The sequence below is a fragment of the Microtus pennsylvanicus genome, chromosome 1 (assembly GCF_037038515.1).
Source record: "Microtus pennsylvanicus isolate mMicPen1 chromosome 1, mMicPen1.hap1, whole genome shotgun sequence".
NCBI lineage: Eukaryota > Metazoa > Chordata > Mammalia > Rodentia > Cricetidae > Microtus > Microtus pennsylvanicus.
Window position 1 is genome coordinate 149,995,137 of NC_134579.1, and position 21,632 is coordinate 150,016,768.

The following is a 21,632-nucleotide window of genomic DNA, read 5'->3' on the forward strand; positions in this document are numbered from 1 at the left end:
GAGGATGTGAGGGTGGGGCATCACCTGGAGGATGTGAGGGAGGGGCATCACCTGGAGGATGTGAGGGTGGGGCATCACCTGGAGGATGTGAGGGTGGGGCATCACCTGGAGGATGTGAGGGTGGAGCATCACCTGGAGGATGTGAGGGTGGGGCATCACCTGGAGGATGTGAGGGTGGGGCATCACCTGGAGGATGTGAAGGTGGGGCATCACCTGGAGGATGTGAGGGTGGGATATCACCTGGAGGATGCACTCATAGCCATTCGTCCTTCACACTGCACACCATCAAGGCCCTCCTCCCTGAGTGACACCGTTTTGTTACAGATCAGTTTCTTAGGATAGCATCTCTCTCATTAAAACATCAACTTCTTTTCCAGAAGTCCCTAGAAGATTCCAGTAGCCAATACAGAGACACACAGGTCACTCTGAGATGCACAGGAAGTTGGAAAATTTGAATCTGCTATCTTCAGATTTTCTTTCTTTTTTCTTTTTCTTTCTTTCTTTCTTTTTTTTGAGATAGGGTTTTTTCTCTATAGCCCTGGATCTCCTGGAACTAGCTCTGTAGACCAGGCTGGCCTCAAATTCACAGAGATCTGGCCTGCTTCTCTCTTCCAGGTGCTGGGATTATAGGCCTGTGCCACCTTTCCAGGCCTATTGTCAGATTCTAAAGCAGGAAGCAGATGCTAACAATTGCTGGGTTGGCTGATGGGTAAGCAGCAAAAATCCACCTGTGACACGAGACAAAGGATGACCCCAAAACAATCTAGACATGTAGAAACTAAAAAGTTCTGTCCAAAACCAAAGCTATTCCTGAAATAGGAAGAAACAGTTGAGAGTAACGTAAGAATCAGACACCGGGCAGTGTGGAATATCCTTTACACTGTGTGAATATATGTCACTGTGGTTGGGTTAATAAAGACGCTGGCTGTCCAACAGCTGGACAGCCAGAGGTTGGGTGGGACTGGCAGACCAAAAGAGAGCACAAAAGAAGGGGAGGAGTCTTAAGAATCGTGAGGAGACTCTGAGAGGTGAGCTTGCCGTACTGAGAAAAGGTACCAAGACACATGGCAGAGCGTAGATAAGAAATATGGGTTGATTTAAAACGGAAGAGTTTGCTAGTAACAACCAAGCATTTATAATAAATAGTTCTTTGGGAACTGGGTGGCAGGACAGAAAAATCCACCTACACCTAAGAGCAAGAAGACTTTTTCCTACAGATTCCACGTCTTCTGGTCTAGAAGGAATGAAAATATACTTTCTACACAGTGTGAATGTTTTCAGCTAGAAACAGAGCCAGACATTGTCACAGGCCTGTAACCCAGTGCTGGTGAGACTGAGGTAGAGGGCTGCCCCAAACTGAAGACCAGCCAGGGCTACACAGCAATGCCTGGCCCAGATCCTAGCCTTATAAACAACTGAATTTAGAAACGATCGCTTGGACTGCAAAAGAATGTGAAACTAATGCCTCTTTTGTAGCTTTGTTTTGAATCTATTGACTGGGCATTTGGTAGTTTCTTTTTTTGGGGGGAGGGGGTAGACCAGGCTGGCCTCGAACTCACAGAGATCTGCCTGCCTCTGTCTCCCAAGTGCTGGGATTAAAGGCATGTGCCACCACCACCCGGCTCTTTTCTTTTCTTCTTCTTTTTTTTTTAATAATTTAAGTGCATTGGTGTTTTACCTGCTTGTATGATGTATGTCTGTGTGAGGGAGTAAGATCCCCTGGACCTGGAGCTACAGACAGGTGTGAACTGTCATGTGGGTGCTGAGAATTGAACCCAGGTCCTCTGGACGAGCATCCAGTGCTCTTAACCGCTGAGCCATCTCTCCAGTCCCTCACTGTTTTAAGACAGCATGTTACTCTGTAGCCCAACATGGCCTTAAACTTGACTCAATCCCCAGCCTCAGTTTCCCAAGGACTGGGATTAGAAGCATATGCCACCATGCATAGCTGGTTCTAGTTCTGGGTTCTTCATTTGGTGTGTTTGAGAACTCACTCGTTTCCATACACAAGCATGTGTTCAAAGCCTGTAAACTACTCCCCAGAATTAAAAACAATGCATGTGCTTTGAGTTCTGAAAAGGGCCAGTGAGGTTCCCCAGTGGGTAAGTCTGGCGGTCTAAGCTCGGCCTCTGGGACCCCATGAAGAAGGAGAGAAACAAGTGCCTCCACAATGTGCCCTCTGATCTCTGCACATGGACTGTAGTATTGAGAGAGAGAGAGAGAGAGAGAGAGAGAGAGAGAGAGAGAGAGAGAGGAAGAAGAGGAGGAGGAGGAGAGGGGAGGGGAGGGGAGGGAAGAGGAGAGGACAGGAGAGAGACATTTTTATAAATTTCTTTTAATTCTCCTGGATATAGCTTTAGCTTTTAGGGGTGGGGTTGTTGTTGCTTTCTGACAGGGTCTCACTGTGTAGTCTGCTGGCCGGGAACTCACAGAAATTCACCAGCCTCTGCTTCCCAAGTGCTAAGATTCAAGTGTGCATCGGTACACCCTGAATATAGCGTTGCATCTTCCCTTTCTTAGCATGTAAAAGTATTGGTTCATTCTTTTTCTTGCCACTCATGGTGTCTGCAGGATTCACTTCATGGTTAACCCAGGAGTGATTTAGCTTCCTCTTCCCTGTGACTACAGCTGGCGTGGTGGCACGTACTTTTAACATTCCAGCATTCAGAAGGCAGAGGCAGGTAGATCTTTATAGGTTCAAGGCTAGCCTGGTTTACATGGCAAATTCTAGGCCAGCCAAGGCTACACTGTGTCTCCAAAACAAAACACCACAAAAATCCCATAACTAGATTCTGGAATGTGTCGGGAGACAAAACTATTTCCCAGTGATCCCTGTTTGTTTGGTTTAGAAAACTCTAAATAGGGGCATCTTATTTACATTTAGCCTCCCTTTCTCCCAGACCCACACGCTGGGATTGCCCTACGCTAATGGGCTCTCTGCATCACTTCCGTTCATGTGGTTGCTTGCCAGGACCAATTCCCTGATGACTAATAGTGGGTAAGTGCCGAGGGACGGCTTTTCTACATTTATCACGTTCACACGTGTTCCTCTATTGCACAGTCTCGGATGTAGAATGGCCATCGGAGCGCGATTTCCGCTCCTCCCACATCCCTTATACTCATAGGGCTTTCCCATGGAACAGATGACCTGATACTGAACCAGCTGAGAGCAATGACTGGAGGCCTTCCCACATTCCTCACGGTCACACGGCTCCTCCTCTGTATGGGTTTTATAATGCACTGTGAGATGTGAGACCCGCTTGAGGGCCTGCCTGCAAACCTCACACTGGTCAGGTTTCTCCCCAGTATGAACACTCTGGTGTTGCTTAAGCTGGGAGGTTACCCTAAAGGTCTTGCCACATGCCTTGCACACATAAGGTTTCTCTCCAGTGTGAATTCTCTGATGTCGGCTAAGAGTGGATCCTTGATGAAAGCCTTCCCACAGTCTTTACGCTCGAAGGGTTTCTTGCCAGTATGAGCAGTCTGATGTCAAATCAATTGAGACCTGTGACCAAAGGTCTTCCCACACTCCTGGGCTTTTCCCCAGTATAAATTCTGTGATGTACTTTAAGATGTGAGCTCCGGTTGAAGGCCTTGCCACAGTCCGTACATTGATAGGGTTTCTCCCCAGTATGGATTCGCTGATGTTCGATCAGTTGCGAGCTTCGACCGAAGGCTTTAGCACAGTCTTTACATGCATAAGGCTTCTCGCCTGTATGAACTCGCTGGTGTTGTATGAAATTGGAGCCAGCATTGAAGGCCTTCTCACATTCTTGACACTCATAGGCTTCTGGCCAGAATGGATATTCTCATGCTGGATTGGTCGCGAACCATATTTAAAGGCCTCCGCACATCCCCTACATCTGTAGGGCTTCTCAATAGGAAGAATTCCTTAATTATTGAGGAACTCCTCTTGTCGGAGGTCTTTTTTTTTTTTAGTTTATTATTCCTACAGGACTTTGTCTGATAAACAGTAAGAGAGGTGTGCTGGTATAAGGTGGGCATTTCTTTTTCTTTTTTAATATTTATTTATTATGTATACAATATTCTGTCTCTGTGTATGCCTGCAGGCCAGAAGACGACACCAGACCCCATTATAGATGGTTGTGAGCCACCATGTGGTTGCTGAGAATTGAACTCAGGACCTTTGGAAGAGCAGGCAATGCTCTTAACCTCTGAGCCATCTCTCCAGCCCCAAGTGGCCATTTCTTCATGACTGTTTAGCCCAGGACTGGCATTTCTGCCTGGACTGCCTGTCTGTATGTCAGTCAAACAGGCCTGTGCCTTCCCAGTCATCTTGGACACTCGAGTCTGTAAGACTTCCCACTGTTGCCCACGCTGGTGACTCCGCTTCATTCATGTGTTGCTTTAAGGATAGCATTTTGCTACCATATCCCGATTCCAATGCTGAAAAAGAAGAGGACCAGAAAATGGTTACTTTTCTCTTTCCAGAAAAAGAAAGGACAGTGAAAGCTGGCAGGTTCTCAAGAGGGCGCCTCTGCTTGCTCCTCCTCCCTGCCACTGCTTGGCATTTTTGTCAGGGTTCCCAACTTGGTGTCTGTCACACACAAGTGCCCCATGATAGCTGGAAAGGCAGGAGCCTTCTGACATGTGACTGCATGTGGGAAGCCAAGCAATGGGGGGGGAGGGGCATGGAGAGTCATTTCTGTGTTTGTGGGTGACTTGGCAGGTTAAGAACCACCCCGATGTTTACTAGATTCTAATTTGTGCTGGTGGCTCAGCATCTATAATCACCTGTCCATGGCTTTATTCGCTGTGACAGACCTTTCTGGTTTCTTTTAATTTCTTTCATTGGTTTATTTGGGTTTGGTGTTTTGAGACAGCGTTTCTTTGTGTAGTCCTGGAACTAGCTCTACAGACCAGGCTGGCCTCGAACCCACAGAGATCCACCTGCCTCTGCCTCCCAAGTGCTGAGCTTAAAGGCGTGCGCCACCACCGCCCGGCCACTAGTGATCTGCCTAATAAATCCTTGCCAGACTTTAAAAGGGTATTGGAAGGTTCAACACCTATACACTCTTGATTATGGCAAAGCAATTGGAAATCGGAAAGGTGGAGGCAACTCTGGAAATGGAGAGTGGTGTGAAATCTGTGTTGCACGGGCTCTAAATTATCCATGTAGCTCTGAGCCATGCTGAGGAAAACGCTAGCAGGGTCTATGAAAACAGAAATATAATCAGGAGTGATTTCTGCAAAGGACCAGCTTCCTGATAGGACTTCAGGGGTGGTGCAGGAAGGGGTACAAAGGACATGCCCACTTGACTTAGTGGTGGTCACCCAGGTCCACAGGTATACAAACCTGCCAGCATCCGTCCATACAGCACTTAGCAGGTGGTGCAGGAAGGGGTACAAAGGACATGCCCACTTGACTTAGTGGTGGTCACCCAGGTCCACAGGTATACAAACCTGCCAGCATCCATCCATACAGCACTCAGCAGGTGTGCATCTTATAGCATGTCAATTGCACTCTGCAAAATTCATGAGGATTCTGCCAGATGCACTGAAGATGGATCAGGTGAAAGTTGGATGTTCTTTTTTTTAAAGATTTATTTATTTATTTTATGTGTATGACTGCTCTATCTGCATTTATGCCTGCACACCAGAAGAGGACATTAGCTCTAACTATAGATGACTGTGAACCACCATACAGTTGCTGAGAATTGAACTCAGAACCTCTGGAGAGAAGCCGGTGCTCTTAACCACTGAGCCATCTCTCCAGTCCGTGAATGTTCTTAATATTGCTGAACTGTATGCTTAAAAATGGTGAAGGTGTTATGAGTACCTTTATCATAACTTTAAAAAGAAGTGATGGGAGGGGTGTGTGACTGGATTCTTGACCTGCCTAAACATTTCAGAGCATGTGTGGGCACATCTGTCTACGGAGTGCCTCCAGCCTGTTCAGAGGGCTCTCTACAGAGATGTGATGCTGGAGAACTACAGCCATCTGGTCTCCCTGGGTAAAGTGGTCTGCTCTGTTAGTCCGGATCTTCCTGGGTGCGCCCCTTCCTTGTCAGTTATTGGGTGCCCTTCCATTCCATGACTGGTCACTTTTGAGTGTACAAAAGGCAGCCAGTTGCTGAAAGCCTTCCAATACTCTATTGCATTTTATTTTGGCGCTTTCTGCAGTTGTCCCCCCACTAAGTGAGAGAGCCCTGGATCGCTACTCCAAGGCCTCTCAGCAGGACCAATGATGTGTTTTTCCTCTTCTTAGGTCTCACCATATCCAAACCTGATGTGATATCCATCCTAGAGCAAGGCAAGGAGCGCTGGATAGAGGAAAGGGGCACAGCAGGAGGCCAGTGTTCAGGTGAGTGACAGACCGATGTGCCGTGGAGATGCCTGTGCCGTGGCGGTGCCTGTGCCGTGGCAGTGCCTGTGCCGTGGCAGTGCCTGTGCCGTGGCGGTGCCTGTAATGTGGTCGTGCCTGTGCCATGGCGGTGCCTGTGCCGTGGCGGTGCCTGTGCCGTGGCGGTGCCTGTGCCGTGGCGGTGGCGGTGCCTGTGCCGTGGCGGTGTTGATGCCTGTGCCGTGGCTGTGCCTGTGCCGTGGCGGTGCCTGTGCCGTGGCGGTGCCTGTGCCTGTGTCGTGCCTGTGCCATGGCGGTGCCTGTGCCGTGGCTGTGCCTGTGCCATGGTGGTGCCTGTGCCATGGCGGTGCCTGTGCCGTGGCGGTGCCTGTGCCGTGGCGGTGCCTGTGCCGTGGCGGTGCCTGTGCCGTGGCGGTGCCTGTGCCTGTGTCGTGCCTGTGCCGTGGCGGTGGCGGTGCCTGTGCCGTGGCGGTGCCTGTGCCGTGGCGGTGCCTGTGCCTGTGTCGTGCCTGTGCCGTGGCGGTGCCTGTGCCGTGGCTGTGCCTGTGCCATGGCGGTGCCTGTGCCATGGCGGTGCCTGTGCCTGTGTCGTGCCTGTGCCGTGGCGGTGCCTGTGCCGTGGCTGTGCCTGTGCCATGGCGGTGCCTGTGCCATGGCGGTGCCTGTGCCATGGCGGTGCCTGTGCCGTGGCGGTGCCTGTGCCGTGGCGGTGCCTGTGCCGTGGCGGTGGCGGTGCCGTAGTGGTGCCTGTGCCATGGCGGTGCCTGTGCAGTCCTTGGGGCTCGTCTGCTTCATGAACCTGATGAGTGTATTCAGAGGCGCTCATCAGTTCTGTTCATGGCTCCTGGCATCATCATGGAAATGAGTCTTTTTACCCAGTGAGGTCGGTAGCTGTGGCTGCAGTGTCGCTTGTCACTGTGACTGAAGTCGTATGCCAGGTAGACTTGGATGGAATACACCATGGGGCCTTTACAAGTAATTTTCCTCTATTGTGCATGCTGCGCCAGCACAGCAACTGTCGTTCTTCTGAGCGAGGGATGTTGGGGTTAACACGCAACACAACTTCAGGTTCTGCAGACAAGCCTTTTATTCCACTTTCTCACAAGTATGTATAGCCCTCAGCAGGGGAGGCCAAGCCAGCAATAGCAGGAAGCTCATCACCATAACTCAATGGCTTAGGGGTAAACATCCTTAGAAACATTGCTGAAAACAACAGATTGTTCCTGTTTTTGTTCCTGTTTTCAACCAACCTTAAGACTGCAAAACAGACCAAGTGGGTGTGCGAAGGCCTGTCCTCTAGGGACTCAACAATTCCCCCCTTTTTATTTTAAAAGCATGAGAGCCCCTGTCTTAGGACTCCCCTAGATAGAGACTCTTACCCGTCTATGGGAGGCCTTATTCCCTGTCTTAGGTGAGCTCTCTATACCAGGACATTTGCCCGTAGAAGGGATCCCTCATGACTTCTGCAGCATCCGCAGCCAGACTTGGGGCACTTCCTGATTACCAGAAGACAGTCCGAGCAACACTTGTCAAGTGACAGTGTGCTGCGTGGGATTGCCGCATAGAGCGGCAGCGAATCCAAAAACAGATAACCCCAAAAGCAATATCAGTACAAGTGAGAGCATTCCAGACATTTGCTGGACCCAGCCCCCAAGCTGGGCCATGGCATTCTACTGACACAGCAGGGACCCATGTGCTATTAATACTAACAATATGATAAGGGTGAAATTCAAAAAGGAGAAATTTCAAGGGCCATCTAAACATGCATTCAACTGTTTAACCACATCAAAAGCATTTATAACATTAGCAGGTGTAACGTACAAGACACTTGTTGCAGGAGTCAAAGGGAATCTACCTGTTCTTGCAAAAGCAGTTTGTTGATTTAAATTTAAAAGTCCAAGTCCAATATGAGAGTCCAGAGCACTCCGTGTCTGTAGGGACTCGCTAATCCTTCCAGACAGCTGATCCACAGTCTCTGTAGTCACAGCTGTATGCGAAATGGCAATTCCAGCAACTGTAGCCACGGTGGCAGTGACAGCAATAGCAGCAATAATTGCAGCTGTTCACCCGCTGTCGATAAAGGATGATCTCCTGATGTTCTTGAGACACCAGCACAGGCAGAGGAATCACAGCAGGCACTCGAACGATCAAAGCTCCATCAGAACCGTCCCAGCAATTACTCAGCTTGCAGATCCTGGAAGAACAATTAAGAATGGGGCAGGAATGCAAGCAGAGGATCAAATAGTCATTGTGTCCAGCAATATAACAAATCAGGCTCTTGAGTGATGCATTCTCCCCACATAACTGTGGGGTGGAGATTAAAATTTCTATCAGCATCCCAACACCAAGGAGCGGGTTTGGGACCATAGGTATTATGCAATACTAACTGGCATTAAAAGTGGGGGTTTCTCACCAGACTCCCCATCACTCATAACTCTGTTGTTGTTACCAGAGTCATCACCTGAAGTAGAAGGAGCATCGTGGTCTTCATCCTGGGTCACTGGCCTTACACACCCCTCTGGCACCCAAATTGGTTCATCAACTCCTGGAGGAAAAACACATACAGCCCCCCTCACCTTTGCCAACAAAGGGGTTGGTTCCATCCATCTTCCTGTTTGAAGATCTTTCATCCTAGGCTCTGAGCCCTAACCTGTGTATGGCACTCCATAGGCGAGCGCCCTTTAGCATCCACAGTCAAAAAGTTTAAAATAAAGAGGATGGTGGATAATTGAGTTGCTGGGGAGAATATGAACTCCTCCCTTTTTAATTTTTGAAAATATTGCTTGAGGGTCTGATTGGCTCTTTCCATGATTGCTTGACCCATTGGGTTATATGGGATGCCTGTTTTATGGGAAATTTTATAGAATGAACAAAAGGATAAAAAATTTTTGCTGGGGGGCTGGAGAGATGGCTCAGTGGTTAAGAGCATTGCCTGCTCTTCCAAAGGTCCTGAGTTCAATTCCCTGCAACCACATGGTGGCTCACAACCATCTGTAATGAGGTCTGGTGCCCTCTTCTGGCCTGCAGACATATACACAGACAGAATACTGTACACATAATAAATAAATATTTAAAAAAAAAATTTTTGCTGATATATGCTGGGCATGTGTGTGTGTGTGTGTGTGTGTGTGTGTGTGTGTCTTAATAACCTCAGGTTTGCCCATATAGGCAAAAGTAGAAAGGCGGTGTGCAATGGCATCTTTTGCTCATTCTCCTGAATGCAAGGATGCGAAAATTACTCCTGAAAAGGTGTCTACTGATACATGGACAAACTTAAGTTTCCCTGCAGCAGGCAGGTGTGTAACATTCATCTGCCATAACTGATTTGGTCATAATCCTCATGGGTTAACTCCTAAACTGGGGCTGCTTAGGAAAGGAGCACACTGAGGACAAGATGATGTAATGGCTTGTGCTACTTCTCGCGTGCATCGAGTTTGATGTCGAAGGGAGCATGTATTAAGGTGAAATTTATCATGTATTTCTTGGGCGCAGTCAGAAGTAAAGCAAACACATGTATTTTTATCAGCTAAATCATTACTTGCTGGCAATGGCCCAGGCAGCTGGGTATGACTACAGATATGTCCAACAAACAAAGGCTCAGTTCGCTGCCAAATCAAATGCTGAACACAGCTGAGCAAGTGACGTACCTTAGAGGTATGTGATATATAGGCAGATGTCTGCAATGGCTTAAAGGTATGGGCCATATACACACTATCAGTATACAAATTTACAAGTTCCCCAGAGGAGAGCTGGAGTGAAATGAGGCAGGCTGTTACCTCTGCAGCTTGGGCCGATACATCCCCCACAGGACGTTTCCATACTTTTCCTCCAGGAACCACTACTGCATTACCTTTAGGGGAAGCATCTGTAAAGACAGCACGAGCTGAGGGTATGGGAGATCCTCTAATCACTCAGGAGAATATAACAGGATGATTTTTGAATAGGACCATTAATGGATGCTGAGGATAATGAGAATCAAAACTTCCAAAAAAGGAGGTGAGAAAAAGGGTCCACTCATCATGGTACTGCTGTAAATGTACTAGCTGGCCTTTAGTATAAGGTGTTATAATCTTGTCAGGGTACTTCCCAAATGTCTGGGCAGCAACCTTCTTAGCTTTCCAAAGTAATTGTAGCATAGCTTCATAGTATGGGGTGACTACCCTCGCTGGAGAGGCAGGCATGTGTACCCATAAAATAGGTCCATCCTGCTAAAAGACTCCCGTAGGGGCAAAATTGGAAGCAAGAACTACAAAATTTAATGATTGATCATAATTAATCTGCTGGAGATGGACCCTTTCAATGTTGTCCAGAAGAAGCCTTAAGGCCTGCCTGGCCGCAGGCGTCAATATTCAGGGAGAAGTTGGGTCAGGATCTCCCAAGAGCATATCATACAATGGTCTTAAGTCACCTGTTTTAATTGCTAGGGAGGGGCGTATCCACTGTACGTCTCCCAGTAACTGCTGCCAATCATGTAAGGTTTTAAGATGAGAGGTGTCAATAGTTAATTTTTTTGGTTTAATTCCATCCATGGCCAATTGGTACCCACGGTAAGAATATGGGGCTTGCATTTGGACCTTCTCAGGAGCTATGATCAGCCCCGCCTTCTCTAAATCCTGTTGCACTTGAGTATAAGCCCTGAGCAGTTGATCTTGCTCAGGCCCTACTATTAATAAATCATCCATATAATGAACAATATATAACTGTGGAAACTGACAGCGGACAGGCTCCAAGGCAGCAGCAACATAAGTTTGACACATGGTAAGACTATTTTTCATACCCTGTGGGAGTATAATCCAATGGAATCACAAAGCTGGATCCTTAAAATTAACTGAAGAGAGGCTAAAAGCAAAACAGGGGCAATCCTGTTTGGCTAGAGAAATGGTAAAAAAGCAATCATTTAAATCCACTATAATTATATGCCAGACCCGGGGTATGGCTGAAGAGGACCCATAGGCTACATCACCTCATTGACAGCCCTGAGGTCCTGTAATAGTCTCCATTTTCCAGATTTCTTTTTAATGATAAATATGGGTGTGTTCCAAGGGGAAGTAGAGGGGACAATGTGCCCAGCCTGCAGCTGATCTTGGATCAAGGCATGAGCAGCCTGCAATTTCTCTTGAGTCAAGGGCCACTGTTCCACCCAAACTGGATTATCAGATTTCCAAGTTATAGAAATTGGGGCAAGCTTGGGAACAGTGACCCTAACTAAAAATGGCCTAGACCACTTCGGTCTCCCAACAGTCTGGTAATTTGTTTATCTGGTGTCACTGGCTGCAACTGGCCCTGCAGATTTTTTCCCAGCCCCTGTCCTGGTCTCCACCCTGTTGCTAAATAATTTGGAACGCTGGTGGTGGTGTGGGCTGAGTGGTCAAGACAGCTCCCATCTCACTCAGGACATCTCTTCCCCAGATATTAACAGGTAGTCCTGGGAGGGCATATGGCTGAAAGTGACCCTCATGGCTTTCATTATCCTGCCATTTTAATATTTTTGCACTCTTCTTGGGACTTGCTTGACCTATTCCTTGTAGGGTGGCAGTACTTCTTTTTAATGGCCACTTCTTAGGCCAGAATTCGAAGGACAGGAGGGAGACATCAGCTCCAGAATCTAAAATCCCATTAAATGACTTCCCATCAATAGTCAACTCCAATCGTGGCCTTTCTTTCTTATGAGCTACCCAAAAGGCTGTAGTGCCAGATGATCCAAAACCCTTAGCACCCCGACTGGACCTGGCCACGGGGTTGGAGGTGTTAACTAAGGGTGCCAAGACCAATTGGGCAATACGATCCCCCTGAGGAATTATTGTAACTCCTTGAGAAACTGATGTCATAATTTTTATTTCTCCTTGATAATCTGCATCAACAACCCCAGGATGAATTTGAATTCCCCTCAGGATGGTACTGCTTCTTCCCAAGATAAGCCCCAAGGTCCCTCTAGGGATCGGCCCAAAAACATTAGTGGGTAGAGCTTGAATCCCAATTTGGGCTGTCAAGATTGCTCAGGCGGAGGTACTGAGGTCCAGTCCTGCACTTCCTGGGGTGGCGCAGGCAAGGTCTGCAAAGCAAAAGGATTGCCCTGTGAAACAAACTGGATATGGCCACTGCCGGGGTGGGACCCCTGACTCTTGGTGTCATTGCTCCATACACTGAGGTTCTGGGGCCCTGGAGGGGGCCCTCCACCAGTTTCCCTGCTGTTGGCCTTGGATGGGCAGAAGCCTTCCATCTACATCTGTCTTAGATCTGCAATCATTTGCCCAATGGGCCCCCCTTTTACATCGTGGGCACTTTCCTGGTCTGGCAGTAGTTGCCCGAGTGAGTGGTGGACATTCCTTTTTAAAATGTCCAAGGGTACCACAGTTAAAGCAGGTTTTATCCCCAGTTGTTCGGGATCCTCACCCAGGCCTGATGGCAGTGGCAATCACCTGGCCCTGAATGAAGTGCCCGTCAATATCCTGGCAGATCCCGATGTATTCATTTAAGCTTCTTGTCTTATGTGGCCACAAGGCTTCCTTACAATATTTATTGGAATTTTCAAATGCCAGCTGCTTAACTATGGGCATAGCTGTGGTCACATCACCAAGCAATCTCCCTGCCAACTGCAATATCCTATCCACATAGTCCTGAAATGGTTCTGAAGGCCCTTGTAAAACTTTTTTTTTTTTTTTTTTTTGGTTTTTCGAGACAGGGTTTCTCTGTGGTTTTGGAGCCTGTCCTGGAACTAGCTCTTGTAGACCAGGCTGGTCTCGAACTCACAGAGATCCACCTGCCTCTGCCTCCCAAGTGCTGGGATTAAAGGCGTGCGCCACCACCGCCCGGCCCTTGTAAAACTTTTGACAGCTGATCCCCCATGTCCTTGTTTGGCAGGGCTTTCCAAGCTTTGGTAGCCACAGTCACCATCTGGAGATATACGGCAGGATCAAGCACAATTTGATTGGCCAAATCAGCATAAGCTCCTGCTCCAGTTAGCATGTCTAGATTGTGCTGTGCCTGTCCCGTTTGCGCATTTAACCTAGCCGTTTGTAAGCAATTTTTTTGATATTCTCCCCTCCATAATAAATAATCTCCTCCCAATAGTACTGCATGACATAGCTGCTGCCAATCACTAGGTGTAAGATTCAATGCCGCAAAAGACTCTACCATGGCAAGAGTAAACGGGGCCTGAGAGCCGTATACCACCACAGCCTCTTTCAATTGCTTCATCTCCTTAAAGCTCAAAGCTACATGTTGTCTCAGCACCTGTCCTGGATTGTTAGGATCAGGTACCTCTATAACCGGAGCAACTGTGTGCTGGGGCCGAAAACAGATACCTCCTCTTCTTCCTGAGCCCTCTTCGGCCTCCCTGTCATCTGTCAGTCCCCAACGGGACTTCCTCCTTCCCCAGTCCTCATTAAAAGTAGTTAGGGCTGATGGCACACATAAGGAATCCTTCGCCTTACAGTGCTTCAGCCTTTTCCGAAGTACTTTAATTTCCTGCATTAGCTGTGCTTCCTCATCAGATAAACTATTCTCTGCACTAGAGCTGAGGCTGCCTTCCCCATTTTCTGACTCAGAGGTTATTGCTATCTGGTTTTGTGTCCGAAAGCAGGCAGACTTTGGCGCTAGCCTTAGTCCTGCACCAGATTCCAAAGTTCTCCCTGGTACCTCTGGCATTTCCTTTTGGTCCCTATGTGACTCTGCCGATCCTATGGACTGGCGAGTCTCTTCCTCCTGTATTTCTACAAGTATCTCTTTAGCCGCGACGACCTCTGGTCTCACTTTCACTTTATCAGTAATTAGGGCATCGAGAACCAGGCGCCATAGCGAAAAGGTAGATATAGGGACGCTATCGGCACCCTCCTTTTGCAGCCGTTTCTGCAAATCTGTTTTTACCTGTTTCCAATCGGAGATGTTCAAACCTCCACCTGTCAAAAACCATGGACTTGTTGCGACTATATTCTTTAAAAAAAAAAATCTCTTTGATGGTGGTTCCTTGTTTCTCTAACAATTTAGCTATCTGACATATCAGGTCTCTCTTACTGCTTGTGAATCCCATTTTACCCCAATCCGTCCTTACCGGCCTAGGACAACCCCGTCCACTATCCCTTCTTTCTCAGATCTCGGTGGGAACCTCCACTTTGCTGCGCCAGCACGGCAACTGTTGTTCTTCTGAGGGAGGGACGTTGGGATTAACACACAGCACAACTTCAGGTTCTGCAGACAAGCCCTTTATTCCACTTTCTCACAAGTATATATAGCCCTCAGCAGGGGAGGCCAAACCAGCAATAGCAGGAAGCTCATCACCGTAACTCAATGGCTTAGGGGTAAACATCCTTAGAAACATTGCTGAAAACAACAGATTGTTCCTGTTTTTGTTCCTGTTTTCAACCAACCTTAAGAGTGCAAAACAGATCAAGTGGGTGTGCGAAGGCCTGCCCTCTAGGGACCCAACAGTGCGTGCATAAATGCCAGTACGTGCATGCTGAGGCAACTGTGTGGAGGTCAGGGGTGACTTTTGCAGTGGCTCTCTCACTGAGGCAGAGTTTCTCGTTTTGGCCGTACTGCCTAATCCAGAATAGCCCCAGAAGCTTCCAGGTGATTCTCTTGTCTTTGCCTCTCATCTAACTGCAAGAGTGCTGGGATTATAGATATGAGCCAATGTACCTGACTTCTTGTGGGTCCCGCCCGGGATTCAACACAGGTCGTTAGGCTTTTGTGGCAGGTGCACTTACCCACTGAGCTATCTTGCCTGTCCCCGTGCAGTTTTTGCTTATAATCAGAATAAGATTAAACGTGATGCTGTAGAAGGGTCTCACCCCCCAGTAAACTGAGCTCTAAGCACAAGGTCATTCTTTTTCCATCACTCCCTTCAAGCCATGGAAAAGTTCAAGAGGGGCTACTTCCGAGTTGACAGTGGTCGTGGTGTTCAGTTACATTTCAGAGTAGAGGAAACCACAGGAGGAGTCAGCGACTAGATGGACCTGTGGATGGCTGCTGCATTGCCGCCATGTCTCGGTAGACAGACTGTGCCCTCTGGCTTATGGGCCTAAGAGTAGCTGCTGCATTGCTGCCATGTCTTGGTAGACAGACGTGTGCCTTCTGGCTTACGGGCCTAAGGGTAGCTGCTGCATTGCCGCCATGTCTTGGTAGACAGACTGTGCCCTCTGGCTTACGGGCCTAAGGGTAGCTGCTGCACTGCCGCCATGTCTCGGTAGACAGACTGTGCCCTCTGGCTTACGGGCCTAAGGGTAGCTGCTGCACTGCCGCCATGTCTCGGTAGACAGACTGTGCCCTCTGGCTTACGGGCCTAAGGGTAGCTGCTACATTGCCGCCATGTTGCAAGGAGGGGATCCACTCATTGGTTCCTGGCTGCCCGGCTAGCTTAGCCCTGAAATAACCACACAGAAACTGTATTGATTAAATCACTGCTTGGCCCATTAGCTCTAGCTTCTTATTGGCTAATTCTTACATCTTAATTTACCTCACAGCTCCCTGGATGCCAGAGTTATACCCACACCTGTCTCTAACTGTCCATTAACTTGTAGATAGCTAGGAGAAACTGTCTCCCAACACCAGGAAGCCAACTTTAGCTGCTGCCGAGGAGGTACAGCACGGGTGGTCCTTTCTCCCCTACTTCCCTTAAATACCGCAGATAGTGCAAAGCTCAGAGGTCCTCAGACTTGTTCCAGTGATGGAGAGCCATGCAGTACTCACAGGACAGGGAAAGTGCTCCTCACCCAGGGAGTAAGGAGAGCTTGCATAATGTAGGTAGCCCTTGATCCAAAATGAAGCACTCACACAACTCAGCCATTTAATCTCCCACACATCAAGTGGAACCACTCTGAAGTCACCCTGGCTGTTTCTCCAGCATCCAAATGCACAAAGAGCTCTAAAGCCCAAACGGGGCCTACCATGAGTCAAGACCTAGGGTGAGGCTGCAGAAGATAATCAGGCAATTAGATGGAGCAGGATCATGTTGTACGAATGTTGGGCTCCATCATCATTACATAAATGGACCGTTCCAGAGATACAGCAGTATGTGAAGTTGCACACACAATCACACCTGTTGAAGAAAAACATGCAAAATTAGCACATTAATAGGTTAAGTCCACAAGTAGGTAAGTGAGGAATCATGTTTAGCCCAGCCATAATAATAGACTATGACACACTATAGACTATAATCAGGCTTGAGCTTGAGGGGCAAAAGATGGCTCAGTGGTTAGGAGCACTCGCTGCTCTTGCAGAAGACATGGGTTCAGTTCCCAGCATCCACATCAGGCAATTCACAAGCTCCAGGAGTTTACACATCCCCTCCTGGACTCCTCAAGAAACTGCACATCAGTTATGAGGGAAAGTTATTCACAACTAGTTCATTTGCACAATTATATGAACATTCAGCAAAACGAAACCAACCACTACTGATACATGAGTTTAAAACAAGAAAACAAAGCAATGGAAGAGAACGACACGGTGGGTGGCTAATGAAATAGTTCAGTGGATAAAGTGTGGCAATCTGAGTGTGACTCCCACAACCTACATGGTGGAAGGAGAGAACCCACACCTACAAGTTGTTCTCTGACCTCCACTTTGGGTTTTCATGGCACACAATGGCCCCCACAAAAAGCAAATAAAAAAAATCCAAGGTTCTATCGTGTTGTCACTTAACCACTTCTTGAGTTCACTAAACAAATGGTACTCTGTGCCAGGCGGTGGTGGCACACGCCTTTAATCCTGGCACTCGGGAGGCAAAGGCAGGCAGATCTCTGTGAGTTCGAGACCAGCCTGGTCTACAAAAGCTAGCTCCAGGACAGGAACCAAAAGCTACAGAGAAACTTTGTCTCAAAAAAAAAAAACAATAAGGATCATAAAGGAATACCTGACACATTACAAATATTTCTAATTTTAAGCGAAATAATTATGAAAGGCACTTAACACGATGTAATGAGAAGTGCGCCCTTATTACAAGCACATTTATAGGCACCATGTTATTACCCGTGACTCACTCAACAGTTTCCCCGCTGCTGGATAGCGAACCTAAAAAAGATTATTTAGGTGGTCCTGTGTTGTTCCTAAACTAGTGGTTCTATGGTTCTTAATGTATATATGTATATATAATCCCTTTAAAAGGTTATACTCACACGTGGGCTTGTCTTATTCTTTTCTATGTGCCTATTAAGCCCTGTGCTTAAGCTTGTTTGCAAATATAGGGATTGGAGGGATGGCTCAGCAGTTAGAAGAACTTGCTGCCCTTGCAGAGGACCCATATTGGGGTTCTAGCAGCCACATGGCAACTACCAATTTATCATAACTCCAGTTCCAGAGGATCCAACACCCTCTTCTGGCCTCTGTAGGCACTGTATGCAAGCAAAACACCCACACACATACAAGTAAATAAATCCTTTTTTAAAAAAAAAAAAGTATTTTACTGTAAAAATTTTTAATCAACTCCAGATCTGCTTTAATATGTTATAAATGTGTGTATGTATGTATATGTGTATAATTATATATACATACAATAAAACACTACTGCGTCTCAGAATAAACAAAGGCAAACATACTGCTAAAAGCAAAATATCCCTAATTTCAGAAGGTAGAGGACCCTTCCCAAACTGTCCTACGTCTACTAAGTTGCCTGAGAAACTGGGCACAAGAAGAGGGCACCACCTGAGTGCTAGCCGCGGGGTACAACGGAAAATGTAGTCCAGAACCGGAAAGCCTATAAAAAACGGTGTGTGTGTGGGGGGGGGGGTGTCGCGATTAGTCTGAAGGCTGGGACTCTTGGTCTTTGGCGCCTGCTCCCATATTCACCACGGAGCTTCCGGATAGCTCTGGAACCTCCACTTGTTCCCTCCTTGGTCCGGCTGCCTACTGCCCACAGCCGGATTACCACATCAATACAAACGGCTGCCCAACACCAGAAGGTGGCGCAAGCGCAGAAAGCGTCACTGGTGCTGCTAGAGAGCGAGTTTACGTTGCAGTCCTTTCTGGGAAATGTAGTCTCGAGGCTGCCAAACGGTCTAATCAGGTGTAGCAACGTTCTGTGAGCCATGAGACAGGCGCCTTATGTGCTGAGATGTGGAAAGGTGTTCGCATCCTGTAGCATTCTTCTGAAAGTCGCACGTGATTCCTTCTCTGGCTATGAGTACGTGGCCATGGCTGTGTATGCAATAACTCTTGTGACCATGTGTGGCGTTTGATTTTTAATTCTGTGTGGTTAGTTTAGTATGTGACTGGGACCGGTTAACCGAGGATGCACACCTGTGGAAATGTGACTGAAAAGTTTTCCATTTATAGAAGATCTCCAGAAAATACTTCACTTAATGGGAGGGAAAAAAACCTACCGTTTTACACCTAATATTGAAGCACGGTAATTTATACACAAGAAGACAAGAAATAAAAGTTTGTTTTGATATGATTAGCCACGGTGTATCTTCCCAGCAATAGAGCACTGATTAAGAGCATTTTATTTTACACCCAGGTGTGCAACCCTGGTTTATGTATGTGCACTCCATGAATGCAGTGCCAACAGAAACCAGAAGGGTGCACAGATCTGCCGGAACTGGAGTTACAGGCGGCTGTGCGCCACCATGTTGATACTGGGAACCAAGCATGGGTCCCCTGCAAGAGCAGAAAATCATTCTCTCCAGCTCCAAAGTAAAAATAACTCTTAAATATAAAGAAAAGCAACACAGTTTTAAATAGGTGTACTAGTTGAAGATTTTCTTCTGTTTAGACATATTCCTGTTTACTTAATTACAATTTAAAAATCTTTGTGTTAAATATATTTGCATTTTCCCTCAAGATCAAACTTCCCTCATGTAATACCTACCGTTAGTAATTTTGGTGGAATAGTTAAATTGTTCCATACACTGAAGTGTAACCAAGTTCCAAAAAAAAAAAGACATGAATGAGATATCAATGATAGTTCTCACTAGAGATAAGAGTTAACTGGGCTGTTGTGGCACACACCTTTAATCCCAGCACTTGGGAGGCAGAAGCAGGTGGATCTCTGAGTGCTAAAGGCCAGCCTGGTCTACAGAGTGACTTCCAGGACAGACAGAACTACACAGAAACCCTGTCTCAAAAACAAAAACAAAAAACAAACAAGCAAACAGAAGGAGTTAGCAAAACACTTTCAGAGAAAAGTTGACTATATTTGATAGTATAAAGAACCAACCTGTCTCCATCTTAGGCTTAAAAGCCATCTTAAAGTATGTGCAAACTAGGTTCATTCCTGTTTATGGTTAAACCTGTGTTTCTCAGGGATTGGGCTATGCCTCACCTCTAACCTAATTCAAACAACTCTGAACCGCCTGTTCCAGGAGTGATGTGGGATGTCCTTCTGTATGTATGTTGCTTTTACTGGTTAATGAATAAAGCTTTGGCCTATGGCAGGGCAGAATATTGCTAGGCTGGAAGCGATATAGAGAGAGTAGGCAGAGTCAAGGAGGCCACAGCCTCGTGGCAATACACAGCTTAATAGAAATAGGTTAATTTAATATGTAAGGGTGAGCTAGGAATATGCCTAAGCTATTGATCAAACAGTGCTGTAATTAAGGTAGGTTCTGTGTGATTATTCAGATCAAGGCAGCCAGAACAAATGAGCAGTCTCTGTTTACACAGGAACAGCAATCATGTCTTTGTTTAAAGAGCTGTTTATTACCATCTTGCAAATCCATCTTGGTTTCAAAAGGTTTTATGGCCACTTATGACTACCTTGTTTTGACTTGACTACCTGCTATTATGCCCACTTTGCAATCATGTCTTTGTTTCAAGGGGGACTAACTTTTTATGCTTATTTTCTTCTTCTCTAAGCCCCCCTCCATTTTACCCACAACATCCCGCACTGGGAAACCCCTACCCTTAAGCTCTAAAAGCCTTGTCTTTCTCACATCCAAAGCTGACTCTTGAACTGGGTCTTAGTGGGAGGTAGCCCGTGGACCTGAATTTTAAAAAAGAAAAGTCTGTTTTAATTAATTCAGCCATAATATTTGGGTTGGTGGTCTTTCTTCTCTCCTCTTTGAGATTAACAAATATAACTGAACAATCTTGTTGAATGTTTTGCTTTAGTCAAGACTTGAGTAAGGTAAGAGTAGAATAAGAACGTGGATCCTGGAAGCCCTAACGTCTGTGCTCACCTTTCTCAATAAACCAATCAAAGAAATAATACTGCAGTACAGAGAAGGGGGATTTAGTAAATGTGGCCCACGACAGACAGTGGTGGCGCACGCCTTTAATCCAGCACTTGGGAGGCAGAGGCAGACGGATCTCTGTGAGTTCAAGGCCAGCCTGGTCTGCAGAGAATGTTTCAGGACAGGCTCCAAAGCTACAGAGAAACCCTGTCTCAAAAACCCAAAACCAAAAAGTAAAAACATAAAAAAATATGGCCATGTTGGACAGTTGAACAAAGTAGTCCAGCGACATGCCACACCCCTTGTCCCTAATTCCATTGCCCGAGTCCTGATGAACGCTTTAGGGTTAAGTAACAAGAGTGCTAAGCAGACAAGCTCCTCTGGCTGGTATTCCAGTCTCCTGGGTTCCATGATTTCAGTGGTCTGATAGCTGAAGAATGATTCCACTCTGTATAGACAGTAGTTCTCAATCCGTAGGGCATGTCCTCTTCACGGGTTCAAGATCCCTTCACAGGATTCACCTAAGACCACTGGAAAACACTGATATTTACATTACCATTCTTAACAGTAGCAAAATTACAGTTAGGAAGAAGCAACAGAGTAAGCTAAGGTTAGGGTCACCATAACATGAGGTCACAGCATTAGGAAGGCTGAGAATCGCTGCTGTAGAACATTGTTCTTGTTCGACTGCCCAGGATAATCTCCAAATCCTTGTTTGTTCGTTTGTTGTTTGTTTGTTTGTTTGTTTGTTTGTTTGAGTCTCTCTCCGTAGTTCTCTGTTCTGGAACTCACTATGTGGTCTCAAACTTCCAGACATTTGCCAGCTTTTGCTTTCCAAGTGCGGGCTGGGATTAGCGGTGTGTACTACTACACCTGGCTTTGATCTCCAAATCTTAATCCTCCTTTCTTTCAACCCCCAAAATCTTTAATCCTAGCAGAGGTGGGTGCATCTCTGTGAGTAATAGGCCAGACAGGGCTACAGAGAAACCCTGTTTCAAGAAAACAAACAAACAAAAAAAGCAACAATAGCAAAAAGAAATGAGAGAAAAGGTAATGCAGAGGGAAATTTAACAAGCAAGAAAGGAAGCCCGAATCACTCAGTGACCTGTCATTATTTTTCTGGCTCTGGCCAGCATAGCCGCCAGTCAGCACTGCGCATGCGTAGCCGAGCATCCTACCTCCACCATTCCTTGCAGGAGTAG

At 46.9% G+C, this 21,632-nt stretch overlaps 1 protein-coding gene across 1 annotated transcript; it reads right to left on the bottom strand.

Annotated features, from left to right (window-relative positions):
* Positions 1-2,920: 2,920 nt before the first annotated feature.
* On the bottom strand, positions 2,921-3,928 carry Znf582 (zinc finger protein 582; the record flags this gene model as incomplete). The annotated part of the gene is given in 4 exon segments (XM_075986528.1): positions 2,921-3,429; positions 3,432-3,533; positions 3,536-3,787; positions 3,790-3,928. Coding segments are annotated over 4 exon segments (1,002 nt in total), but the record flags the coding sequence as incomplete, so codon positions are not given.
* Positions 3,929-21,632: the final 17,704 nt, after the last annotated feature.